At 41.9% G+C, this 25883-nt stretch overlaps 1 protein-coding gene across 1 annotated transcript; it reads right to left on the reverse strand.

Annotated features, from left to right (window-relative positions):
• Positions 1 to 122: 122 nt before the first annotated feature.
• LOC121354575 (tropomodulin-2) lies at positions 123 to 24693 on the reverse strand. The gene is made up of 9 exons (XM_041469303.1): positions 24486 to 24693; positions 22381 to 22537; positions 11233 to 11355; positions 10066 to 10152; positions 7192 to 7322; positions 6492 to 6599; positions 6076 to 6219; positions 5603 to 5747; positions 123 to 3550 (listed from the first exon to the last, which is right to left on the reverse strand). The coding sequence occupies exons 1-9, from the start codon at positions 24609 to 24611 to the stop codon at positions 3516 to 3518; spliced, it is 1056 nt and encodes a 351-aa protein (XP_041325237.1). The 5' UTR covers positions 24612 to 24693; the 3' UTR covers positions 123 to 3515.
• Between the last annotated feature and the right edge of the window lie 1190 nt (positions 24694 to 25883).

Raw genomic sequence — 25883 nt, forward strand, 5'->3', positions numbered from 1 at the left:
GAAGTCCAGGAGAGTGAAAGCTGCAAGAGCCGCAGAGGAGAAAGCAGTGATGTCTCTGATGTCAGAGCATCAACAGGGGCTCAATTCAAGTCACAAACCCATGAAAAATTGCAAAATCCAAATCCTTTGTGAAGGTTTATTTAGAAAAACCACAACGCTTGGGAGTCACTGTTACATAGCGTGGTAATTCTCTTCCTCTTGAGTAATATGCACCACACCGTGCGCATGCAATTACTTTTGTTCCAGAGCTAACATCGTCATTTATTTATACATGTACACATATGGTCCTCAGTGCACACTACACTTCACATGGATGTTAGGACACGCACAAAGTTGAGCTTTTCCATGAAAAACCTGTATAAAAAATACAAACCAAACTGAAGCAGTCAATACAAGAAGCAATGTGCAAAAATAGATAGTTACTCCTGAATGTTTGCTTAAGAAAAAGGGACTCTTCTGTCCTTGTTCCCCATTCAGCATTGACAATGCCAGATGTTGTCTGAAAGTAGGACATGAAATAACTGGTCACATTCTGCCTGCCTTCATGTTAGTTGCAGAGATGTTTAACCAGCTAAAAAATCCTGTATTAGTATGAAAATCTGCCTCCAAGCATCACCACTGTGTGCTGTTGCTGCATCCAACAGATCTTTATATTGTTGTGACATCTGACCTGTGACACTCAAGGCTGGTGACAACCAAGGCCTTGTGTGGAGCACACAGAAGAGGCAGAACAAAGACATCTCTGGTCACTGAGCCCCCTGGCAGAGGAGCTGCCTGCAGAAAACAGCCAGGGACTGGGAGCTCTCCTCACACATGCTGGAAGGAGCCAGGCTCCCAGGTCCCGCCATGGGGTGCACAGCTCTGGCCCTGTCTGCTCGCCCATGGTGGGGCTGGTGTTGGAGATGATCCCTCCAGGGTGGGGCTCCTCCCTGCACAGGACCCGTGGCTGTGCAGAGGGCATGGCAGATGAAGGGATGAGCCCACAGGGCTTTCCCCAGCCAGGGACCTCGGTCCATGGTGCAAACTGGGGCTGCAAAACGCACCTGACTGGGTCAGCACGTGTGTGGCTCTGAGCAAAGCTATACAGGACATGCTGCAGACACCTTCAAGCAGTCAGACCAGCCCATCCCTGTGAAACTGCTGCATGCAAATACCAACACTGTCAATGGCAGCTAAGACTAGAAATGGATTGCACTTGTTTCCCTTGAACACAGATACGTACCACTAAGAAAGAAAAAATAACCATTAAAAGATCTTCAAACAATTGACTGATAATTGGGATTTCCTTGATTGGATCAAAGGAAAAAAACCCAAGAAATTAGGGGCAGAGTGATTCCTATCACTGAAGGTTATCAGTAACATAATCTTTAGGTGTTGTGGATGGGGATTCTTCCCACCCATGAAACTTCATGGTGCAAAGCCCAGTATTCCCCTTGTAATCCAAATGTTTTTTAAGGCTTCTATTTAAGCCCATGCAGAGTTATGACTGTATTACAGAACTTATAATTTTTTTTAAAATGGGAGGTCAAAGTTTTTTCACAGCAAATCCTGCATGGATCCAGGGAAAACCTTAGCAAGACTCCCCTGTGTGTTTTGTTTTTTACTTGCAAAGCAAAGGTTTCTGTTTATTCTGAGGAAGGAAAGTGGAAATTGTAAAGACTGGAAGGGAAATAAATTGTAGAGACTTCTCAGAGAAGTAAACTGTGGCTACTGCACTTCATATCCCAGCTCAGCAGACCACTTTAGCCAAGTATTTTAAGTGGGATTTCAGTGAGTGTTATTCACTTTGGACCCCACTACAAAGACCAGTATCCAACAGGAAGAGCATTGCCTTGGACCTTCTCATTTCCTTACAAAAGGCACAGAGGGAGGGTTCATCCTGTTAGCTCACAGCTCAGCAAGGTGAAAACATGCTCAGGGAGCCGTGCCAAGCATCCCCAGGTCTCTGATCCCAGAGCCCCACAGCAGTCCCTGCTGGCTCAGGAGCATCCTGCAGCGACTGTGGTGTCCAGCACTGCCCGAGCAAGCAGTGCTTCATCCCTGTCTCAGAGAGGCCAGTGTGCCCCGGTGACAGTGCTGGCTGCAGGAGCATTTCTGCAGCTTTTTGAAAGCTTGGGGTGTGTGACACATCTGACCTGAGTGTCCCTTGGCTCTCACAGCATGTGCACGTGGAACCAAAATGAACCTCTGGCTGTCAGTCAGCTGTTGGCAGTGATACAACTCTGGTAGAGAGTACTTTTAGATGGTGAAATACACAAAATGGAACATCAGACTGAATTCTTACAGAAATTTCAACGCTGTTGAGCATTGGGGTTAGCTGCTGCTTCTTGAGTGCTTGTAAGTCAAGGCCATGATTTAGCAATGCATTTGTGCATGTGCTTAAATCTGCCTTTATTCAGATAAACACTGGCACGAATACTCATGTGCCTTGTGATACAGGGACAAACCTCAGCTGCAGCAGATAAATGTCAGTCATGTACCTGTCAAAACTACCCCTTTAATGTCTTTCCCTGGTAGCACAGTGGCTCTCCTGGATTAAGTATTTAATTAATGTTCATCTAAAAGATCCTGAGAACAGTCCTATAATGCTAACAAAGGTACATAAATATAGAACTAAAAAAAGTCAAACTCATGGCTCAAAGCAAAACAAATATTGCTCAGAATACTTGTTTAGGTTAAGATCACTAGCTGTAAACTGTGCATTCTAGTAACAGACAAAAACTCGTTGGCCTAGGAAAAAAACCCAAAACATTCAACATCTACAGGATTGGCAACACTAATATTACTTTACAATGTGGAGTAAGAATAAAAAACATCAGTGTAACATTGCAAAATGATCCACCTAACCTAAGCTTATGTAAACAAGTACGCTTTGACAATGTTTATACGTCTAGGCGTGATCCTGCACAGGGAGCTGGACGGGTGGAGACACAACAAGGGCGACAGGAGCTGTTCCAAGGTGGTTCCAGCTGCCCAGATCCCTGCAGGAGAGAGGCTCAAGGGTGTGAACCCGCAAACCTGTACTGGCATCACTAGCTCTACTCCTGGGAGCAGCCCATTGCAGGATTCAGTTCAGCAGGACTATACACATAAGTAAGGATTATTCACAAACATAAGGCATTGCAGAACTTGGCCCTAAAATTTCTATTTTCAGCAGAGAATCCCTTATCCAAATACAAGGTCATATTTTTATATATCAAAAAGTGTCTAAAATAAGGGTCAGAGTCACTATAAGTTATGCTCAGTAACACAGTTAAGATGCATATTGGCTTCAGATACTGCAAACCATTTTCTTCATTAAAATCAAACCAACTATGAACCTTTCTCATACGAATTAAATTAACCATGAAAATTAAAAATGAGCAGGCTCTGTTTTCAAGGTTAAAAGGAGACAGTAACAGAAATCAGCAACTCCCATGGTAACAGTTTTCCAGTGCCTTCCCTCCTGAGCAGTGAGCACTCTGGGACTGCAGTGGTGTGGCCTCCAGTGCTGCCTGGCGTCCTGGGTGCTGTGGCTACTGCCGCTCCCCTTCCACCCGCTTCTTCCGAACTGTGGTGGAACAAGGAGAGAGTCACCGCTGCCTGCCTGAGAGCCCCAACACCCCCGCCCACAACACGGAACAGCACAGAAGGGAGGAGCTCCTGGGAAATGCCCAGAAGAAATATGCCCACAGATACCATAATCAATATGCACCATAATGCTCAACAAAATAATTGTACCTAAACTGCATTTTTTGTATCGCAGACTGTAGAATTTCACCAAGTGTTCACATCAGTACATTTTCCACAAAAATCACATTCTGAGCTAAAGGTTTTAGATTATTTTAAAAATCACCGCTTCCTGCACTTCCTTCCAGTGATTCCATTTAGATTTTATTACAGTTTTATTGTTCTTTTAAAAGACACTGTGTTCCAGCTAAATTGATACTGGTCTGCTCCAGTCTGCAATGCTCTGGATTATTTAAGCTTTAGGCATCAAAAATTAATAACTTCTGTAATTGCACAGTGTATACTATAGGTAAGAAGTAGTCACATTCTTTTAGAAAATAATTTGCAGTACTATTAAGAACCGATATCCATTACTATTTGCAAAAAATATTATATTGGACCTTCAATTACCTGTTTAAACTTCACATGCTCTCACTGCATCTGGTAATCAGTTAATTAACTCTGGCTTTTCACTAGAAACCACATAGGTTGAAGTTGCCATTTAGCAAAGCAGAGTGGTAAACCTTGTGTTATGAACAGGATTATTTTGACAAGCAGTGTGAATTTTTACAGCACTTAAAGATACATTATACCTGGTATAGAGCAGGTTTAGTTGGGCAGCATTTGCTACTCCACATCCTAATAAAATGCATTGAATCCTTTCTGACCTGGCCAGATAAGATTTGTGAGGTTCTCCTGTTTGTGTGATACAAAATTTAGTGTTATGTCAGTGTCATGTCCTGTTTCTGATATTGAACAGCTGAAGCACAGAACAAAGCAGTAGAACTTGATGAATGAATGCTTTTCACCACAGAAAGTCAATAACAACAATATATTGCTAAACATCTCATTACTAAGAGGAAGTTTTTTTCATCATGCCTTTTTGGCAAACAGACTGCATTATTCCAAATCCTGCAGTGTAGCATCAGTCATTTGTGTCTGCTTTCAGTGTTTTGTTCATTTATTTTATTGAATTCCTTTAGGAATTCTGTCCTACAAAATCTTGAACAAAACCAAACAACACAAACACAGGAAAATCAAGATTAGGACATAAGTCTAATGACAAGTTGTGAAATAATGGGGGAAAAAAGGGTTTTTCTCTCTTTGTAGATAGGATATTTCAAATACCCTTCTGGGACACTGGCAGAAAAAATAGTATATAGTTGGAATGCTAAAAATTAAAATTTCAACCCCCTAAAAGTTTGTATGAAAGAAAAAGGTTTTAGCTCAACTTATATCTTAGCTCCCACAGAGAGAAACCCAAGCTGAAACCCACAAAGACATCATGGTTTGATACCCCAGTCTGAAGCAGAACTGATTAAAAATACTAAGTTTAATTTCTTTTTTTCCCTCTTCTCATTCTAAATTTCTCCTGCCCAGTCATCTCTTTTGTATTCTGTGTACAGAGCACACAGGGCAGGCCATGGCACACTCAGGTGACACTTGCAGGGTTTTATTGCCTTTGCCTGTACTTGGTCACAAAAGCAGGAGGGTCTGGTTTGCTCCCTTGGCTGGGCAGGCCTGGTCCATCATGGGCTGGACAACAAAGTCAGGACTTCTGTGTCCTCTGAGAAAACAGGATGGGTTGGACTCCTCATCTACTGGCCAGAACAGCTGATAGAGCAGTGAGAAATCTAGGACACTCCATAGAAAAGGCTGAAATAACTCCCCTTCCCAGAAGGAGCAGGAGAAAAATAGTGGCTCCTAATCCCAGTAAGATCTTTGCTGTTTTCTGCTTTAGAGCCTGAGGAGCTTTGCATCTCCCCTCACTGGGAGCAGCGTGAATGCTGTGGTCAAAATTCCATCTGAATGTACAGACAGGGAGAGCTGTGCCTGGGAAGGTCAGGGCTTGGCTCACACAAAGAAATGATGAGTAAATGTAGTGGCATCTTACCCAGATCGTTGTTTTTAGTGATCGCTGCTGCTACCCTGGTTCTTGGACCTTGTTTTGTGAACTGGTATCCAAACTTGAGAATCCTGGAGTTCTCCTCCAGCATCTTGGCAATCTCCATTTCTACAGCTGTCCCAAGCTGCTGCCTCTGTTGGGGATGTGGTGAAGCGTCCCCAAAAGAAAAGGAAACATTTGCTTTCATATGAGAGAGAAGAAAGTAGCTGCATTTAAGCACTGAGCTGCAAACTACACAGAGAATCCCATCCCTGGAGATTTTGCCCCGGGTTTTGTATTTGGCTTTGAGTAGTTTTATTGAGAAGTTTTCCACTCTTTGGTTGCACTGACTGGGGACATGAGCTGCAGAATGACTGAGCCACAGAGGCTGCCTTGACTCTGCCAGAGGCCCCTGGTAGAACCCTCTGGGAATGCATATAAAAGAGAAACAGAAGTGAACCTCCCCAATGGTCTCTCTTTACCTGGTTGTCAATTTTAATCTCTGTTAGGGATTCATTCTTTTTCAGTGCATCAATCAGTGCCAAAATCCCTGTCCCAGTGATGAAGTTGGATTCTACATTCAGACTCTTCAGTGTTTTGTTCACTTTCAACATATCTGCAAATGCCTGAAGGGCCAAAAAGAGGGAACATGAAACAACATCTTGAAAGTTTTAGGGAATAACAGGGAATCTGCAAAACATAGCTTAGTACCAACAAGAAATAAAACATAAATATGCTTAGAAGAATGGAGAGGTAGATCAGAAGAGATTATATTTCTACTTTTCATAGCCATAGGGAATTCCTGCAAGGGAAAATAAAGAATGTATCCTAAAGCAGACATGGACCTACTTAAAATTTGTTGTGGTTTTATTTTTTCCCCATTAATGTTAAAACTTACAATAGCTACAGGATCATTGCTTCGAGTAGCTGCAAGACTGAATGTCTTCACATGTGTGTTGGTTTCCAGAGCTTTTGCAAATTCTTTCAGTGTTGGAATAGGAATATTCTAGGGTAAAAAGACAAATCCAGTAATTAGGAAAGCCAATCACACTGCTGATTTTAATTATTATGGAACTGATTGATGAACAAGCACAGTGTATGCAATGGGAACACCCCTGCTGCTTTCAGGAGTGTGTCAGGGTGGGCACAGTGGCCCCAGGGGCTGGTGCTGCCCGCGATGCCAGCGCTGCCCGGATCTGGGTCAGGCCAAGGCCAGCACGGGACCCTCGCTGAGACACTTTCTCCTCCTCTGCCAGTTCTTCAGTCTCCAGTGCCAGCTCCTCCTCCTCCTGCCTGTGAGGGCTAATTGAATTTGGCCAGTGATGATTATATAGTACCCATGAGATATATTCCTTCACAATCTGCTGAGAAAGGCAGCCAAAGGGAGTCACCCCCTGAGCATTTAATCAGCATTTAATTCGGTATCAGGAATTGATGACCTTGGAGCGACGACAACAGTCCTTTCCCCACCCCTTCCCTGAGTGTCCTGCTTTTTCTGAACAGTAAAGAGAGACAAAATTTGAGGATAAAAGGCACAGGCTTTGGAAGTATTTGAATAAATCCTCCTATCGTGACATGGGCAAAACCACAGCATCTACCTTTATGTTGTTGAGATTAACTTCTGTGAGACCAGGATCATTTGCTTTTATCCTCTGTAAACTTGCTTCCACATTGGTTGGATTAGGTGGCTCCTCAAAGATGGGCTTGACCTTTTCACCTTTCACCACATCTGCAACACAAAATCTCATGAGATGTCAGCCGAGGAACAGGCACCATCACTCTGGCTGTTCCATTCCCACTTAGGTTTGTACTGCAGCAATCCAGGAAGGGTTTATGAGAACCACAAAACCTGCAAGTAGGAGTATTATCCCCCTTACCCCTGCCATGCCTTGTGCACCCAGAGCTGCCACTGGAGGCTGAGGTCAGGGAGGATGGGCAGCATTGTCAAGGGCAAACTCCTGCTCTATATACAAAATCCCTGTACAATTAATTGGAGCCAAAGCAGCTTTGAAGGCTATTGTTTGGGATGTGATATACTGCAAGGGCTGCTTTGTGCTTTGTCTAATATCTGCAAAGAATGGTGAGCTCAGAACTTGCCCACTGTATTAGTGAGAAAATGTCCCTGCACCTCTGAATAGACTGTGCTACATAAAGCAGCACGAGCAGGAGGCCCCTCAGTTTCCTCCTCTCAGCTGATACTATCAGCCTTACTATAAATTCAATTAGCTCTTGTAAAATTGCAACATCTGCACTTTTAAAATAATAAAACCATCAAAGCATGAAAAGTAAGTCTGTCTGCCAGCACCAAGATTTATGAAATCTTTGAGTAGTCATGTTCCAAAGAACTATGGTATTTAGTGCTGGAAGCTATGAGCTATAAATATTCTCAGAGAGGCATAAAAATCATAGCTTAGAACACAATTAGTACTTCTAATTCCCATGCATAGAGTTGTGGAGATTAATTTATTAACCCTGACCGCCCAAGCCACTAGAAGCAAGAAAGGAATCTGTGACCACAAATGTGTTTGAATCCTTTTATTTTATGCTGCAGACAGGCAGAGGTCTTGAAGACTTCTGTGTTCAAGTCTCAGTGTACTACACATTGCTGTTCCTTGCAATGGGTAAAAGTTCATGCCATATCATGGGCCAAAAGAAAGCCACATCTTATTTAGAACTCATACTCATAGTAGAGATGGTCATAGACAAGTCTTGAGCTGGTTTTCACTCTGTTCCCTTTGATGCCAAACCTTTTTTTATACTAATTCCCTGAGAGACCTCACATATCCCTGATAACACTTCAGCCTTTCTAGGGAGCTGGGAATTGAAAACTACCTTTAGAGAATTCACCTTGGATGCAAGGATAGAAAGTAAATAAAAAAGCAAATAATTTTTTGCACTTGTGGAAGCACCCTGCCAGACTGAAAGGAAGGGAGACACAAGCACCCTGTCCTCAGGTTAGACATCACAGTGTACTCAGTCTAGGGTTAGGAGGAATTTTCATTTTCTACTTCTTGTTGCTTTCCATGAGTTTTTCTTGTTTCTTTAATCATGGTACTCAGGTGTACTCAGGTGTACATCACAGTGTACTCTGTCTAGAGTTAGGAAGAATTTTCATTTTCTACTTCTTGTTGCTTTCCATGAGTTTTTCTTGTTTCTTTAATCATGGTGTTGTTTTGCCACATTGATGAGCAGATTTTTACTGAAGCATTTCACTTGGCTAAGGAAAGGTATTGCTTTTGGACCAAAGAATAAAGTGATGTGATGGTGATTTTCTGGTTCGTAGGTCTGTGATTGGAGCATAGTTTAGCTGACTCACATAGCTGACTTTTTGACTTAGTACAACAAAAATATTCTGAAATCTATGAGGATTAGTAATGCATGCAGTTGCCTGTTATGAGATAGATGGCAGCTCACACAGGGCCCCACTGGGAAGGCTTGCAGGGCAGCTTTATCCTGAGAAAAATGAAGTGACATGGTGTCCTGTCTACTTTCCCACCTCCCCTTTAGCAATGGAAGATGGAAAGGAAAGCCCTTGGTAAAGATAGCTGCTGTTCTCATGGCCTGAGAAGAAGAAACATTTTTTTAGTACAGTTTCCCTAGGAAAAGGCATTCCACAGTTTTGTCTTAAAAAGTAAAGTTTAGCCCACTAGATATCCCAGGGCCTGGAGGTGACGAGTTCTGCATCAAGGCTTGGCAGCTCTCAAGAAAAGCTTGGAATTCAGATGCATTTGTCCCTCCATCCAGCCATTTGTCCCTCCATCCAGCCTCCTCTGGGCTGCTGAGCTAAGATCAGACTCACCAAAGGTCTGTTTATTTAGTGCAAACATTTCTGGGTTTGTTTTTAGTAACTACAGCTGCTTCTCCTGGGGGATTTCCAGAATGATTCCGTTTCCTGTGTCCCTAGGGAGCCACAGAACAGGCACTCTGCACCACTGCCACAGGAGCCAGGTGGAGGTGGGAGATCAGAGGGAGTGCCTGGGGCAGGAGCACATCCAGGCAGTCTTTGCCTCTCTGTGAATGCAGGGATTCTGCCACATTTGAACCCAGTGGTTACAAGTAATTTTTCAGGTGTGTAAATGTAGGAACCTGGGGCAGGATGGCCTGGCCTGAACTGCGGCCAATTCTTGGCTACAGCTCACTCTGTTTTCTGCCTGCTGCCTAAACTGACATGGAATGGAAATTTATATGTCTTGGTCTCTTAAATACTCCCACTCTTTCAAACACCTCTGCAGAGCCAGATACTGCTCTCTACAAAAACAAATTTCCTTAGGAATGATCTGTTTGTATACTACTGTTATTATAATGAATTTTTAGATCATATTTACTTTTAAAAAGTCACCTTTCATGATTAATTAGATCAATCAAAGTTAGGTCCAGTTACATTACACTAAATTAGACCAACAGACCCCACCTACAGCTGTAGAAGTCCCCAAAGATGACGCGCAGCCCACAAGAGAAATCTGCTTGCTTACTTCTCACGATTCCTTTTCCATCTTTACCACGGGCTCCTGCTTCATCGAATTTTGGGTTGTTGACCATGTTGTGCACTCCAAGAACAGCTGAAATGTGTAAACACCAGCAAGAGGATACAATGTTAGTGACAGGAACACAGGCTGCAGGAAAGTATCTGCTACAAACTGTAGTTTAGTTCCCCAAACAAAACCCCCTTTATAAAATGTTAACTGCGTGCGTCATGCCTGCTTGTATGGAGAGCCTTTTGGGCTCCAAATTCTGGAGATACAGACACTTTCAATATAGATTTTTGAACAATTGAGTCAATGTAGAATGCATATCCCAGAAGTGCCAGCTGGAAGGAACCACTGTGGGTCATCTTGTCCAGCCTCTCCCTCAGGCAGGAGTGCTGCCAGCACTAATGAGGTCAGCCACGGCTTTGTCTGCTGGGGTCTGAAAACACCCAGGGATGGAAATCCCACAACTCTTTGGGTAAATTGTTTCAGTGCTACACTCCTAATCCCTTTTCTTCCCCAACATACAATCTGAACTTCTTATTACTCCTATGTTCTATTGTTTGGTGTATCTGAGAATTTCACTGTACATGTGATGAGCTGAATGCATTGGCATTCCCGACAGGGTTTCCAATGGAAGCACATCGACACTAATGGGCTTGGAAAATAATCAGAAGTGGTGAAGATACCCAGGTCTAATCACCTGGCAACCAATTTTCTCATTCAAGGGGTTAGATTCCAAATTTCCTCATGGATTCAGGATCTTTATCCACTGCATGCTGTAACAAGTTCATCAGGCTATTTGGGATGTCAGAGTTGAGAGGAGGTAGCTGTAGTATGCTACAAACAATGCGGATACAGTGGGATCAGTCACTTCCATTGCAGTGCCAGCACCCCAGCCTGCAGTCCACTGCCCACCCTTCCCTTCCCCAAGTCACATGAGCTCCTCCATCTTCCCCCCTGGCCTGACACATCAGCTTTAAGCAGAGAAGTCTGAAATGCAGCAGCTGTCGAGTCACACTTCAGTCATCCTGGGCAACGTGTGGCCCACGGCTTGGCCACCCATCAGAGCAGCACCAGGGGCTTGAGGGGTCATCATGAGACACTCCTGGTGGCAGGTCTGGCCAGAGAAGAGCTGGGCATGTGAGAGATCACATCTGCATGTTTTCTAACCTGCAAGGTCATAGAGCTCGGTATCGGAAGCACTGGCCAGGGCCTCTTCTAGCTCTGGATCCAGGGTCACCTTCTCTTCTGTGCGGGTTTCTACAGGCTTTTCTTTAGGGATAAATATTTTTCCTAAGATAAGGAAAAAAGCCAGAGTGAGTAATGAATTATTGGAACAACTTCTTTGCCTCCTGGCAGCAGAGGAATAGGTCTGTGACAGTGGAACTGCTTGGAAATATTATCACATGTGTGTTTTTCTCTTTCTTACTTGATGTTATCCTCCACACCAGGATCTTAATAAGTCTAAAAATAAAAGGTGCAGATTACTGCTCTGTGTTGGTGATTGTTATTTTAGGAATTTGCTCTCAGGAGGAGTCCCAGCTGGGATTTTGCTGAAGGTCTTGTGTCCTTAAATAGGCAGAATCAGGTCTACACAAAAAGCTTGAAGAAATTTCATCCTTATATTTAAATGAGGCACTAGGAGTAGTTAAAACCATCTTACTGCAAGAATCCTTCAGTTCATGAACTTCCATACATGCTGAAAGCTCAGCAAACCTGTTCTCTTCCAGTAACTCAGTTTAACTGCCAGCCCCTCCAGAGTATTTTCCCTCTGTGTCTCCTGATAATTCACATAAATAGCCTTATTCTGATCATTTGTGCAGGCCTGAAAACTCTGAACTGAACCACATGTTGCCCAAGAAAGACTCCTGGCATATTTGTTTCTCTCTGTATCCTGCTGATAGCTTTGGGTTAGCAGATATGTTTCCATGCAATATTCCCCCAAGACTGAGGTCACTGGCCTGTCTGCTGAAATGAGGAAAATGCAGGATAAATCCAGGAACAACACAACAAGTTCCACTACTCCTTCAGGCTGCTATGATGTTAACCTCAGTGCTGTGATGATGTAACTGCAAATGCCTGGAGTGAGGCCCTGTAAGTCAGAGCTGGAGCTGCACTCAGCTCTGCTGGGCTTTTCCCCGCTGCGCGCTCCTGGCCAGCCCCTGCAGCCCCTGCAGAACTGGATGATCCCCCAGGCAACAGGCAGTGCCACTGCTCCAATAATTCCAACAATTCCAATAACAGGGAATTCCCATGATCTACTGTCCACTGTGCCATAGCTCTCCTCACCTTGTCCCTAACAACTGCTTCTCAGGCAGGCTTTAATTAATCCTGTTTTAATGATGTTCTATGGTGCAGGCAGTTTGGCCCACTGTCAGCTTTAAATTTTCGATTTGTGCAGCTTTTTACATGCTAGATATAATTCTTGAAGCATTACATCTAGTCCTGTGGCTTTCTGAAATGTCTCTAAAATAGTTTAATTTTAACTGAATTAGTCATATTGTTACCATTCATAAATGTAATCCTGATATTTAGTATTGTATTACAGATGTTTTGTCTCTGTTTTTTCAATACTGTCATCCTTCTGTGGCTTCATTTTTCCCCATTATGGTCCAAAGTATCATTTTCATGTAGTAACTGCCAATTCATTTATATCTTTTATACATATATCTTTATAAATTGTCTACAGATATTTTTATGCTGTCAGCTTTCATGACTCAAGTCCCTGAGTAAGCTCAGAAAAAAACTTTAATGGAAATTTCTGAAACATTGGCAAGGTTTATTGATACATGATTCAAATTATTTACCTTAGAGATATTTCTACCAAGGCTAAACAACTTCTGAGTACAAAATTGGACAGAAAGCTATGCAGAAAGTCAAAGCAGTATCATGGTATGATTTATTTTTCATGTGAAACTTTAAGTAAGTAATCTTTTTAGAAAAGGCTTCAAGAAGATAAAAGCCTTTGGTGGGTGAAAGGTAAGAACCATTTTAACTGTGACTGCATTAGGTCACAGCAATTAAGGACAGCCATCCCAGCAGCATCAAACAAAAGTCAAGTGGAAATCTGGGGTAAGAAACACTCTGCACAGACAGGTCAGTCACGCTCTCCAGATCTAACAGCAGCACACGTGGTCAGACTCCAGACCCCCTCTGTGCTACCACCCAGCCTGAAGTGTTGGTGGCAGCTTCCAGGCTCCACTGACCAAGACTTCACTGATGCCAGCTAGACATAAGAAAAAAAATTCATTACTGTGCAGGAGGCTAGAAAACCAAAATCAATCAGAATATCCAAGTAAACAATCAATAGTGAGTGAGGAATACTGTCCAGAAAGTGTTTTCCTTTCAGATCACTGTGATGCCACGTGAGTTTCAAATACTCAGTAGGTTGTTTGAGATATTGAGGGAGTTTTCATCCTGACTGATCACACTGTTCTGTAGGAGCGATTCCACAGAGCCACAGCCTGTGGAGACAAAGCATCTCCATCAGGCAGTGAGTGATTCTTCACAGGCCCAAACGCAAGTCACACTTTTAACAAACACTGATCCAAGGCTGTACTTTCACACATAACGTTGTAAAGGGACACAGGACCTTGAATTTGGACTAAACTGGACACAGTATGTGGTGTAGTTGCTCTTTAAGGACTTTGGATATGTGAAGGTTAAGTATGTTGCACAGCAAGAAATCAAGAGGTAATGAAAACCTCTAGAGGCTCATACCTTTCCTGTACAGTTGACATATATAGGAATACAATTTTAAGCATTTGTTTCAGGCATATGTAATTCTTGGATACCAGCCTGAATCTCGTTAAATGTGTACATGATTCCCAATGATAGTTTCATTTAACGCATTCTCGGCAAATGTTTTAGAAAAAAAAAATTCTATTCTTGGTTATATGAAATATTTAAAGGGGCAAGGTCATGTCAAAGACAGTAATATATATATTTAATGTATGTGGGTCTTGCTGGCATCCAGTGGTGTTTAAAAGTATTCATTTTACTGCTATCTAGATAAGAACATTCCACTGTGAAGAGATGCTGTAGCACAGCAGATGCAGGTTAAAAAACTCCTGAATTTAGCATATTATTAGGAATTTATTACCTGTCCACCAGCTGCAAAGCTGTGTGTCTGTTTATAGACAGCTGTCAACCAGTTTTCCTTCATTATTTAAGGACAGAGTTTAAAGATTCAGGAGGTGTCTCCTAGTCCCACATCTGTACATTGTAAATTCATTATCCATTCATCACGGAATTCACTGACAAAATAAAATATGGATTGTGGCTTCCTTGATTCAATGGTCCAACTTAAAATTTATTACTTGGAAGAAGCCTTGGAGGAATAGTGACATTTTATTATTATAAAGTGAGATTTATGAAGAAAGGCTGCTGCTCTTGGTCTTCTTTATATTCACACTGTATTTTAGAAGGTACTTCATTATTACTTTATTCTATGTGGTGTAATTAATGTTGCCTGTGTTATATTTTGCCTCCAGAACATGCTAATGTTCTGTGCTAAGTCTTAGTAGTAATAGCTTAACTTTCTACCAATGGAAAACACAGTGACAAAAGTTCTGTTAATGCATAACTTGAGCTACTTTGTTGTTAACAAGACAAAAATAACCCACTTCTGTATATGAATAATATATTTTTTGTTTAACTGCAACCAAACTTCAATTGAAGTAAAATATCATTTTATTTTTACACAAGCATAGAAACCCAAAGTGTGGGGAATCCCCAGTGCTTTCTTTCAGTGTGAAATTTTAAGTGTGCATCACTGCAATTCTCCCCTTCTTTTGGCCAAACTTGGCCAAAAGTGTCTGGGGTGACCTGGGTGACGGCTGAGGCAGCTGATTACAAACAGGGACTGGCTGAGTGTGAGTGCAGTGAGCAGAGTTTTGTCTTGGCTCAGTTTAACAGCACACCTACTCCTTTTCACCCACTGCAAAAACAAGACTTCTATTGAAACTGAAATAGGATATGGTTTTCCTCAAAAGAGGCTACAGAAACAAAATCCATTGACAGCCAGAGGGAAGAAGGATTCAGAGGGAAGCACTACAGAGAGACACAGAAATGTGGACCAAGGTAAAAGAAAAGCAAATTCTCTATAAAAAAAAGAAATTCACTGGGAACAGTCATGAAACCATAGATCTCATTTTGGTTCAGCCAAGTCTCTTTTCCTGCATTGTGCAAATGCCCCCATTAAAGCAATGTCAGAGTAAAGCAAGGAAATGAGATCTCCACCTTCTTATACAGTCATAATTAATTACCATATGCACATCTATGGGAGGATTTTTTAAAGATATTTTATAATACAAATGCATTTTCTGCTGTAATTGTAAAACAACAATGTACTTTCTTTTCCTATATAGTGTAGTTCAGATTATTGTATTTTCAAGAAAATACCTGGTTACACTTAGTACTTCTGACTTCTCAATGAATCACTGAGTAGAGTGAGTGCCTGTCTGCTCTCAATTACAGAATGCCACACTGACCTTGGGAGTGAAATTCAATAATCCTGGAAACCTGCCTTGCATAAATCACAGGCACCTGATTCACTTTTTTCATTTTACACTATTCTTTTCTGTTGACACTTTCTTAAAAACCTCCCTACAAATATTCTATAAAAATGGAGCTAAATTAGTTCTTACCAAGGACAAATTTGTATTATGAAGAAGGAAACATGCCAAGTTCAAGTAAGCATGAAGCTGAACACCAGTATAAAATAAAAATGCAGAATCATAATTGTTGTTGTTCTGTTGCTCTTGGATTAGTATCAGCATATTCTATGCCTTAAAAATTATGACAATGGAATAGGAAGGCTGCAAAGATAAGCATTCCAAAGTTGTTAAATCTATTGTGCATAAACACAAAAAGTGAACTTAAGTTGCACCAGTATCCTTGACTTTGATCAGCATGCTGTGATTCTGCCACTGCAGCAATATCCTCCAAAGAACTCTCCTGGAAAGTATGCTTGCTCAAACAAAAATAAACAAAAGCCAACCTGTACTTTTTTAAAACAGAAGGAAGCCCAGAATTTCTTCAGACCCTCACATGGATTATCACAAGTTAGGATGCAGCCCTAGGGCAGTTCTCTGCATCACCTCCTGCATTACTCACTCCAAGCCAGCAGAAAGCTCTTATGTCTGATGTGTAATGGTGATAGAGGAGGAAGAAACTCAAACTCTGCCACTGCACTTCAGGTCCTCCTGGACATCAAAGACCTCTGAAACGTGGGCAGAACTGAATACTACACTAGTTATGTTCCTTTCTGGCCTATTTTCTCCCACCCAACACATTCTTCTGCTCTTTTCCTTCCCTCATTGTGCCTTCCCCATCCCCTATGTCTCCTGGTTTTGAAAATCTTTGAGTCCTGACCCTTCCCACCACCTTGCTTCTGCCCTCCCTTCCTTACCACTGCTCTTCTCTACAGCTCCTTTCCCCAGAGCTGCCACATCTAATCCTTCATCCTGGAATATTCATACAGCTGCTCAAACCCCCCACTCCACCTCTCTGCCCCAGCCTCTTTGCTGGCTCTTTACTCTTTTTTCTCCTTTACAGTGCCCTTACAAAGTGAGGAGAGCTCTGTCAGAGCAGGAGGGAGTCTCCCTGCCCTTGGTCCTGGTGTGCCAGGAGCCTCTCAGATGAGGAATTTCAAGAGCCCAGCCATGCCAGGTCCCTCTGAGCACTGCTGTGCTGCCTGCACAGGCAGGCAGGAGCTCTGAGCAACACTCACTGCAGGAGGAATGCTTGGAGAATGCTACAACAAACTGGATGTACAAGAAAGCACAATATTTTGAGGATGCCAGACTTGAGTATATTTCCCTGGGGATTTCATTTCGAGTCTTCTCTTCAAAGCACAGAGGCACTGCAGGTCATAAAAAAAAAAACAGCTGGAAAAATTTACTCTAGATGGATAAAACAATGTGTTTTCTCCTAATCTTGTTCTTGGAAGCAGCTAAGTCCTTTTTGCTGACACTTTCCAAAAATTCAACTCGAGGCAGCCTCTCGGCATGGGAAATTTCACTGTGAACTGTGCAACTTTGGCAAAGTCATGAGCGACTAAAAGAGAGCCTTAGAAAAGCAAGCAGTGAAAGGCACTGGCCACAGGCATTACTGTCAGCAACTGCAATGCTTTCAATGCCTTCAGAGACAAACATCAGTTCTAAATTTAAGCCCTAAAGAATAGGAAAAAGGTGGCAAAATATTAAACAAACCATTTAGGCATTGGGGGTGAAACGACTGCCATGTCAATCCAAGAAAGATACTGAGTCTCTATATTAAACCCTGACTTTGAAAGCAGTCTGTCAGACACAGTGGAATTGGAACTCATTAGCATCTGCTCTAACACTCTGACCTCCTGAGAATGACTGTCCTTATTACTGGTGCTGTGTGTTGATACTCTGCTTGGCACAGCACCACATGCTACACTGATGGTCTCTGCCAGAGCAACTGAAAACACTGATTTGGCCAAAAGTTCTCTGGTACTTTCTTTCCTTTCCCTTTTATCAATCAGCTGAAAATGTTAGTATTTAATCACATACAAGCATGTTTCTCTTCCCTTTCCAGTCACAAATAATAATAGCCCAATCCACTGGAGTTTTTCCATGACTTTGATGAGAACTGGATCGGATCCAAAATGAAATGGTTTGGCAAGGAGCAGAAGACCGTGTAGAAAACAGGGACAGTGGTGAAGGGTTGAAACAGCAATCCTTAAAGCAACCTTTCATAGCTAATGACATTTCACAACAGAAGAACTTTTTTAATTGTGTTTCATTAGTACCATACAGTTCAGAGAAGCCCTCAACAAAGCAGAAGCAGAAATGCTGTTACCAGTTGATGTCTGTGCCACAGCAGGACTCAGCTCTTTACTGAGGTCAGACTGAGGCACAGACTGCAGAAAAAACAGCACTGACAGAACTCTGCAATACTTTGTCTGCACTGCCTTTCATGTTCCCACCTTTTCTTTTTATTCCCGGGTCATTCTGAACTTGAAAATGATACTTCACATGGAAGTGATGGAAGTCTGATAACCACCAGTCCCAGCTACATGTGTTAAGTACAGTGGGTCAACTGTACTTAAGTACAACCCTAAGTAACTTCCACAGACCATCAGGTTCTATGTAAGGATTTCTAGAACATTATCCTAAGCAGGAACAAATGAAAAATACACAAAATAAACACTTACAAACTGCCCATCACCATGGCCCCAGTTATCAGCCCTTACTCTTCACCTACACTGCTCATTACTAACAGACAAATGTGTGGCACAAGAGCTCCTGAAAGCCACCAGATCATTTCAAACCACACAATGGGCCACTCAAATGAAGTGCCCGGCCCTGACTTGCATTAGGGAGGATGTGGGCAAAGCAGTCTGAAAACATTTCTCAGTGGCCAGCTTTGGGTGTGAGCCTGTGATCATTCCAGCCCTGGTTCCAGCAAACCTTGGGTCTCCACTGAAATCTGAGATCTGTCCCATACAGGCTTAAATCCTTTCTGTACAGCAATTAATGAAGCACATTACCAAGCTGCAATATGGCAGAGGTCCAAAACCCTAATGCATTCCATACGTTTGATTGGTTTTGCCAAACATCTCCAACCTCCTGAAACCACAATTACAATCAAAAACAAGGCAATTCCCTGCATAATCAGCTCCCCGCTGTCTTGGGCTCGTATTTAACACTTTCTGTGTTTTAGCTATTCTGCATATCCCTGTCAGCTCTGGAATTTGGTTTAGCTTGTTTTCTAGGACAATCAAAACATTATGGTTGCTCAGCATGTAGAGACCAACACAGGCAACTGAGTTTTGGTCCTTCAGCAGCTGCTTGGTGTTGCTTCTGGGTCAAGAACTCTAAAATATTAACAACAACAACCAAAAAAAAAAAAAAAAAAAAAAAAAAAAAAAAAAAAAAAAAACAGAAAAAAAAAAAAAAAAAAAAAAAAAAACAACCAAAAAAAAAAAAAAAAAGAGTAGATAAAAAATAATCACAGTAGATAAAAAATAACAGTAGATAAAAAATCATCATGTACCACAGACTGGTCTGGAAGGAGGATATGTTAAATGCCACCTTCTTTCCAGCTCATCACTGAATTCCCAAGTTTTAGCTTTGTATGATAACTGTAAGAACTGGTAGAAATGTCACTTTACATTTAGTAGAAGCATCTCACTTCCTAAATTTGAAAAAATAAATGATTTCCCAGTGGCAGACAAATATCATAGTACAAAACACTGACAAAAGTTCAAACAACACTTGACATGCTCTAATCCTACTGACACACAAATATTCTTAGGTCATAAATACCAAATGGCAAACTGGCATCAATTCTTCCCAATATACACAACTGGATACATTTTAGAGCTGCTTGAGAATTTAATTTTTAACTAGCAGAAGTAGCATCCAATTAATTTGGAATTATTTACAGAATGGCTACATTACAATGCATTTAGAGTATAAAAAAATAATTTAACAGAAACCTGTATAATCATATAAATATTTACCAATCTGTAAACACAACTTAGAGACCATCAACAAGCAAAAGATGAGAAATAAGATTTTCCTCAAGAGATATCCTTCTTTAGAATTCTTCTGAGGACACATTTTAGAAATTTAAATTATTTTTCCTGAACTAATTACTGAGTTTTGGAAGAATACTAATTATTCTCCAATTAAAGCACCTAGCATGTAGTATCAGATTTGAAAATATCTTTCAGGATTGCTTTTGTTTCCTTGCATGGGAAATATCTTCTTATAAGTGTAAATCAAGTAATTTATATTTTAATACAGCCATCCTGTTGGTTTTTGTTGGTTTTTTTTTTTTTTTTTCAATTGAGAGTGTCAAAATGAGTGGCACTGCAGTTACAAGCATAGATTCTAAGATCCAGGAATAGCCACACATGGACTTTGTACAACATTCATCACGTTTTACCAATTAGCAGCCAATTAGCAGGTTTATCATCGACCCCGTGGGAGGATTTCAGTGCATGTGGCAGATGGAAATTTCAGTTATATGTTTTATAAGGCTCAGCTTCTGCACTGCTGGAAGTCTGGTGGTGTTTCTGCAGGACACCTCCAGCCAAGCCACAGAGGGGCAGCAGGACTCACACTCCAGTACCAGTTCTGGATATGCCAAGCTCAAAATAAACAACTTTGTTCCTAAAGTCAGTTCCCTTAAAGCAGCACAAAAATGACACTGTGCAGCCCATCAGTTCTCAATTGTCAAGGTACTGGACCTCATCAGATCTCAGATTAATTCAGTTTTTTCTAACCAACAAAGAAACAAAGGGTATTTTCATAGCATTTGGCCTCTGACTTCAAAGAAAATGTAGTATAATTCTGTGTGTTTAGATTATAATTGTAAAATGACTGCAGGAATCACAGAACACATGGTTGTTTTCATTTGACTTAATCTGCTAAAGCTGATACTGAGGATTTTGTCATGAATTTGTATTGTACAAAGAGGAAATTAAGGGAATAATTCCTGTAGCCTAAAACGCTGTCATTACCTCATAATTGTAATAATTCTTGAAATTGTAATTTTGAAGCAAATGAACACAGTGAATCAAAAGCCAAATTAAGAACAGCTTTAAATGCTGGGAGGGCTGCATTCACTCTGTGCTCAGGGGGAAGTGAAATGTGTGGTTGGCTGTGTTTGCAAAGCAGTGGTATTTCCACAGCAGAGACACCAGGAACTAATAAGCAGAACTAATAAGCACTTTAAGGGCATCTGGAAGCAAATGTAGGAATAACATTGCTTCAGCTTCATCAAAAGAAAACTGAAATGGAATAAAGAGCCCAGTCCATACAGTACCACTGTCAGGGACAGCACAGGGACTCACTTTGCACAGATCAAGGGCCAGTCCTGTGGGTATATACCATTCCATACATGCTGGGGTTTGTGCGCTGGTGTTTCAGGCTCATTTGGAGATCTCAGATATAACTACAGTGAAAACTGCAAAATCTTAATCTTAAGTCTGTAAATATCAGTAAGGTGACTGAAGGTGTTGGTATAAATACCTAGGGGCCTGCAGGCAGTGACCTGTCCTGCTCTGACCCAGCAGTGTGTAGGAGACTGAAAACAATTGGTAATTAATCCATACTTCAGTAAAGTGCTTTCCTTCTTGCACAGTGTGTGCTTGACCTCTCCTGCTACTGGCAGGATCTCTGCCCTCTCACTGCATGGCAGTGGGCTCACCATCAGCCCTGTGAAGAGCAAGATGTGGGCATTTTGATGGGGCAAAAAACAGGTTAAAGAATACGCTGCATGGTAAAATGACACATTGATCAGATCTAGCTGAAAAATGTCTCATTTGTCTGAAATCATTGTTTCAAAGACTGAGAACACAATGTAGTGATAGTAACAACTCCTGGCCTATGAAATGTTGTATAAATAACATTTTACATCTTTGGTAATGGTACATAATGTGAAAATGCTGCCTTTGACTTTCTTGAAGTATCTGCTTTCCCTTAAGCAGATCCCACTGAAATAATGGCAAATCCATTACACAGCCAGAAATGGACCCAGACATAGGAAGTTCCTTCTTGAATGAAGGGGTTGCCTGAGGCCAGCATTTTTGTCCACTTTTTATAAACAGGGAAAAGGAGCTAGTGGTACTAAAGGAATATTGTTTGTTTAAATTATGACTGTTCCTGCCCTGAGGTTATCCTACCAGTGTTTAAATTATTAGAATTAGGTTTTCCTGTTTTTCCCCTTTTTTTTTCCTGTAGCTGTAGGACAAGGGTAGCAGGGAAAGTGTCTGCATGAATAGCATTGCCAGATGTGATAGTAAAGAAGTGGAAAAATACTTATTTTTTGTAATTGTATTCCCTGAGCTGTTACATGCAGCACTTGTAGGCAAGATTCACTCAGAAAGGCATTTATGTGTTTCCTCCTGAACACCTCCCCCAGTGCAATACCCCTGCATGGCCTAATGCTGACCAGGGAACAGTCCCTTGGGCTGCTGAGGGCACCTTTGTGCTCGAGTGCACCCAGAGGCACTGGCTGACCAAGAGCTGCTGCCTGAGCCCTGTGCTGGAATGGGGCTCCTGTACCCCCAAGAGGCCAATAACCCACCACAGACCATGGAGCTGCCATGGCACAGGCCACAGAGCTGCCATGGGACTCCAGAGCAGTGGGACAGACACCAGGGCAGCTAAACCCCCCTCCACCTTCTGCTGCAGCAGCTCTAGATCTGACTGAGCCTCGCCGCGCACTGTCAGAGCCCTGGGCTCCGGTGTCCCCGCACAGAGCACGGAGCAGGCAGGCACCAGGCACTCTGCCAGTCTGTCTGCTCCCCAGAGCCAGCACGAGCATGGCCAGTACCTTTCTTTTCTCCTGTGAAGGGTACGAAGTCTTCTCTGTCCTTGTGCTCCAGAGCTTGCTTCTCCAGGTAGGAGAGCAGGCGCTCTCTGTCGAAGGGGCCCGTGGCAGGTTTCGTGGTCTGGTCCTTCTGCCGAAATCCCGCTGGAAGCAGGGCATTCTGTGAGAGAGAGGGGCATGGGAAGGACAGCAGGCAGCTGCACACAGTGCTCCACATCTCATCTCAGTGGGTTTCAAGTGAAATCATTCTTTGCATAATGCTCTTGGGTGACAGCAGTAACACACATTACCTAAACATAATCACAAACCCCAGCACATCATTCAGTCTTCTCGACTTACCGCCCACTAATATTTGTATTAACCATATTCACAGGCAGAGCACCTAAACATAACCACAAACCCCAGCACATCATTCAGTCTTCTCGACTTACCGCCCACTAATATTTGTATTAAACATATTCACAGGCAGAGCACCAAGGAACTAAGCAAGAGTCCTTTGTTACACGTATTATAACCACAGTTTGCAGTCCTGATAAACCAGGATATGTTTTCTGTACTTTTCCTTTACTCTTTTTCCTCACCATTTTTCTCTCACTGAAAAAAAATTCCTTTCATTCTAAAGCAGATGTCTCAGAATTCAGAAATGAATAGCATGCACTAAAGAGACTGGCGAATGAGGTAGACTTCAGCTATTCAGAGTATGAGGAAGCAAGCAGATAACTCCCACTCTCAACATGTAGCTGTGGGATCCTGTGATTTCACCTGCCTCCTGTAACACAGGAATATGCATAAGGCCCCCCCATGTCAGTCCAGGAAATCCCAGGAAGAAATGCGGGTAGGTGGAACTTGCAGTGCATGTGCAATAACGCCAAGGTGTTGAAGGTGTCCCAGAGGACTTCAGAAACATTTCCTCACTGGCCAGAACATGCACAGTAAACGTGATCCATGGCAAATACAAAAGGAATTCTGTGCATTTCTGAGCACATCCACTGAACTCAAGTCACCAGTTATTTTACCTGTGCATGCACAAATGTGCCCAGAGTGCTCCAAATTCACTGCATATATGTAGCAGAAATACAAATGCACCATGGCCTGAATTATTGGGTTGGTTGGTGTTGCTTTTTTATGGTTTTCTGTGTCTCCATTTGAGATGCCAGATACTTGAAAATACCAGAAAATGTAGAAGCGGTAGTAGTGTGAGAAGTGGCAACATGATGGGAGAGAACACTAAAGTGCCCCTTAATTTCCAGACAAACTGGTGCTATAGAATTAGAAGCTATAAATCTATTGTGTTTCTCCAAATTCATTTTGCCTCCAGAGAGAACATTTTATCTGCCATTTTACCTGCCAGTTTTCAAATTCCTACATCAGTTTGAATATTTTTGGGTAGATACAGTCACAATTCCCTGCGCACATGTGACTGTAACCTCATTACTGTAGGATCAAGTGGTCCTCAGACCAGAGATCTTTAAATTCTTTGCGAGAATTTCTCAACTATTATAGATATTTATATATTTTTTATTTTATATATATATATACACATATATAAAATAAATATATATAATAATTATGTATATATATATATAATAACTATATATGTATATATAATTTTTTAATTTATATGTTTATATATATATGTATATAAAATATCCCAATTATTCCTCCTCTCTGGAAAATGACAGTTGTGTAGCTGAATCCTGGTTTTCGTGATCATTCCAAATATGTTCTCTTCAAGTAAAAACATATGTGCTGAATGACACGGTCAACAGATAGTTCAAAACACCTGATGTCCATAAACACAGGTTATGTTTGTTTACTGCTGTGCTCAGAAATATCAGCCATAAAAAGCTTCTCATTGTGTTGCACTGTGCCAACATGATTAAAGATTTAGATTGCAGACAAGCTCATGTCTAAATGGACATGGGATAGACCAAGAGCACAGTGACTTTTAGAAAAGTAGCACATCCCAGCAGGAATACCACCAAAATGTCTGTAGCTGAGCTGCTCATACCTTAAGGTTCACTGTCCCTACTGCAACAGAATACAAATAAAAAACACTGCAGTGTGTGGCACTTCTAACAGGCAGTGCTGCAATTACCATCACTCACCTCAGGATCAAGGTCATCGAGAACGTGTTCTAGCTGCTTCAGTTCATCCTCTGAGAGCTTGCTGAGTATTTCATCTTCGTTGATATTCTTGTACTTCTCCAGCTCCTTTCGGAAGGGCAGAGACATGGCTCCTGCTGCTCTGCTCTGCTGCTGCTGCTCAGGGTTTCAACCATCCAGGGGTGCCCAGCTCCTCCAGCCACGCTCCCTGCTAACAATAAAGCATTGTGAGCATCTCCATTGAGCTGAGAGTCCTGGAAAGCTGAGGGTCACAGTGACACTTATTAATGAAAACAAAGCAGCAGGATGTCCTGGCACAGCACAGGGGGTGTGGGATGTCCTGGGCAGAGCAGCCAAGGAATAGCAAGGACGGGTTCAGTAAGCTGGAGCACAGCAAAGAGCAGCTTCGAGATAGAGATAAGGAAAATATTAGCAACTTTTGCTTTTTCATAGAAATATAGCTGGTTTATTTCATTTGCTTAGAAACAGTATCTGCTTGCTCTTTTGGCCAGAAGCAAAGTGGTAGAGTAAAAGACAACAATCCAACACTGACAAACAAAAACCAAAATGTTATGCTTTGAGGGATTCTGACTTATCCCAGCTTTGCTGGTGGCTGAAAGCTAACCCACATCATCTTGGCTGACTTTTTGGCACATTCTGGTTACCTAAGCCTCTCTCAGGTACACTGGTAGTTAGTCTTACTTCAGCATGTTTGGATACAAATGACAGCACATATCATCAAAATTCTTGGAGTGAGGGGATGCTAGTTATAGCTCAAAATATTATCTGTAATTCAGTCTGTTACATGGGAGACATGCAGAGCTTCAAAACTTGAAAAAAACATGAAAAAAACATGAACTTGGTATTTCACAAACTCTTTTAGTTCTAAAATTTGAATACAATTCCTTGTTAGATGATCCCAACCGACTGGGAACAAGAAGTTCTCATTTGCATGACCACAACAGTCATTGTCATATTATTTGTCATATGACAACATGACAAAGGACTCTCTGTCTTTACTTGCTCATTTTTTTCTTGTCCAGAACAAATTCTAGAACCAGAATCAGCCTGTAAAGGGACAGAGAATTAACTTATGATCAGAAACAGCATTAGCTGGGACTCTCAGTGTGCTCCGGGCCCTCCCAAGGGTGCCCAGTTCCCACAGCAGCACCAGCACTCTCAAGTGGCACAGTTAGCTGTGCACTTTCACAGCTGAGTTTCTGCATTCACAAATTTCAGAGTCATGGTTGATATGGAAACCAGCCACCTGACACCCACCACTGATTTATGCACCAACCCCAACCCTAATTTCCTTTGGCCAGGTTTTCAGTTGTCATCAGCTGATAAAATCCATGTGGGTTCTGTTGCTTGTCATACAAGCTGGAAGTCTGATTTTTGTTT

This window comes from Pyrgilauda ruficollis, unplaced genomic scaffold, assembly GCF_017590135.1.
Source record: "Pyrgilauda ruficollis isolate IOZ18807 unplaced genomic scaffold, ASM1759013v1 scaffold23, whole genome shotgun sequence".
NCBI lineage: Eukaryota > Metazoa > Chordata > Aves > Passeriformes > Passeridae > Pyrgilauda > Pyrgilauda ruficollis.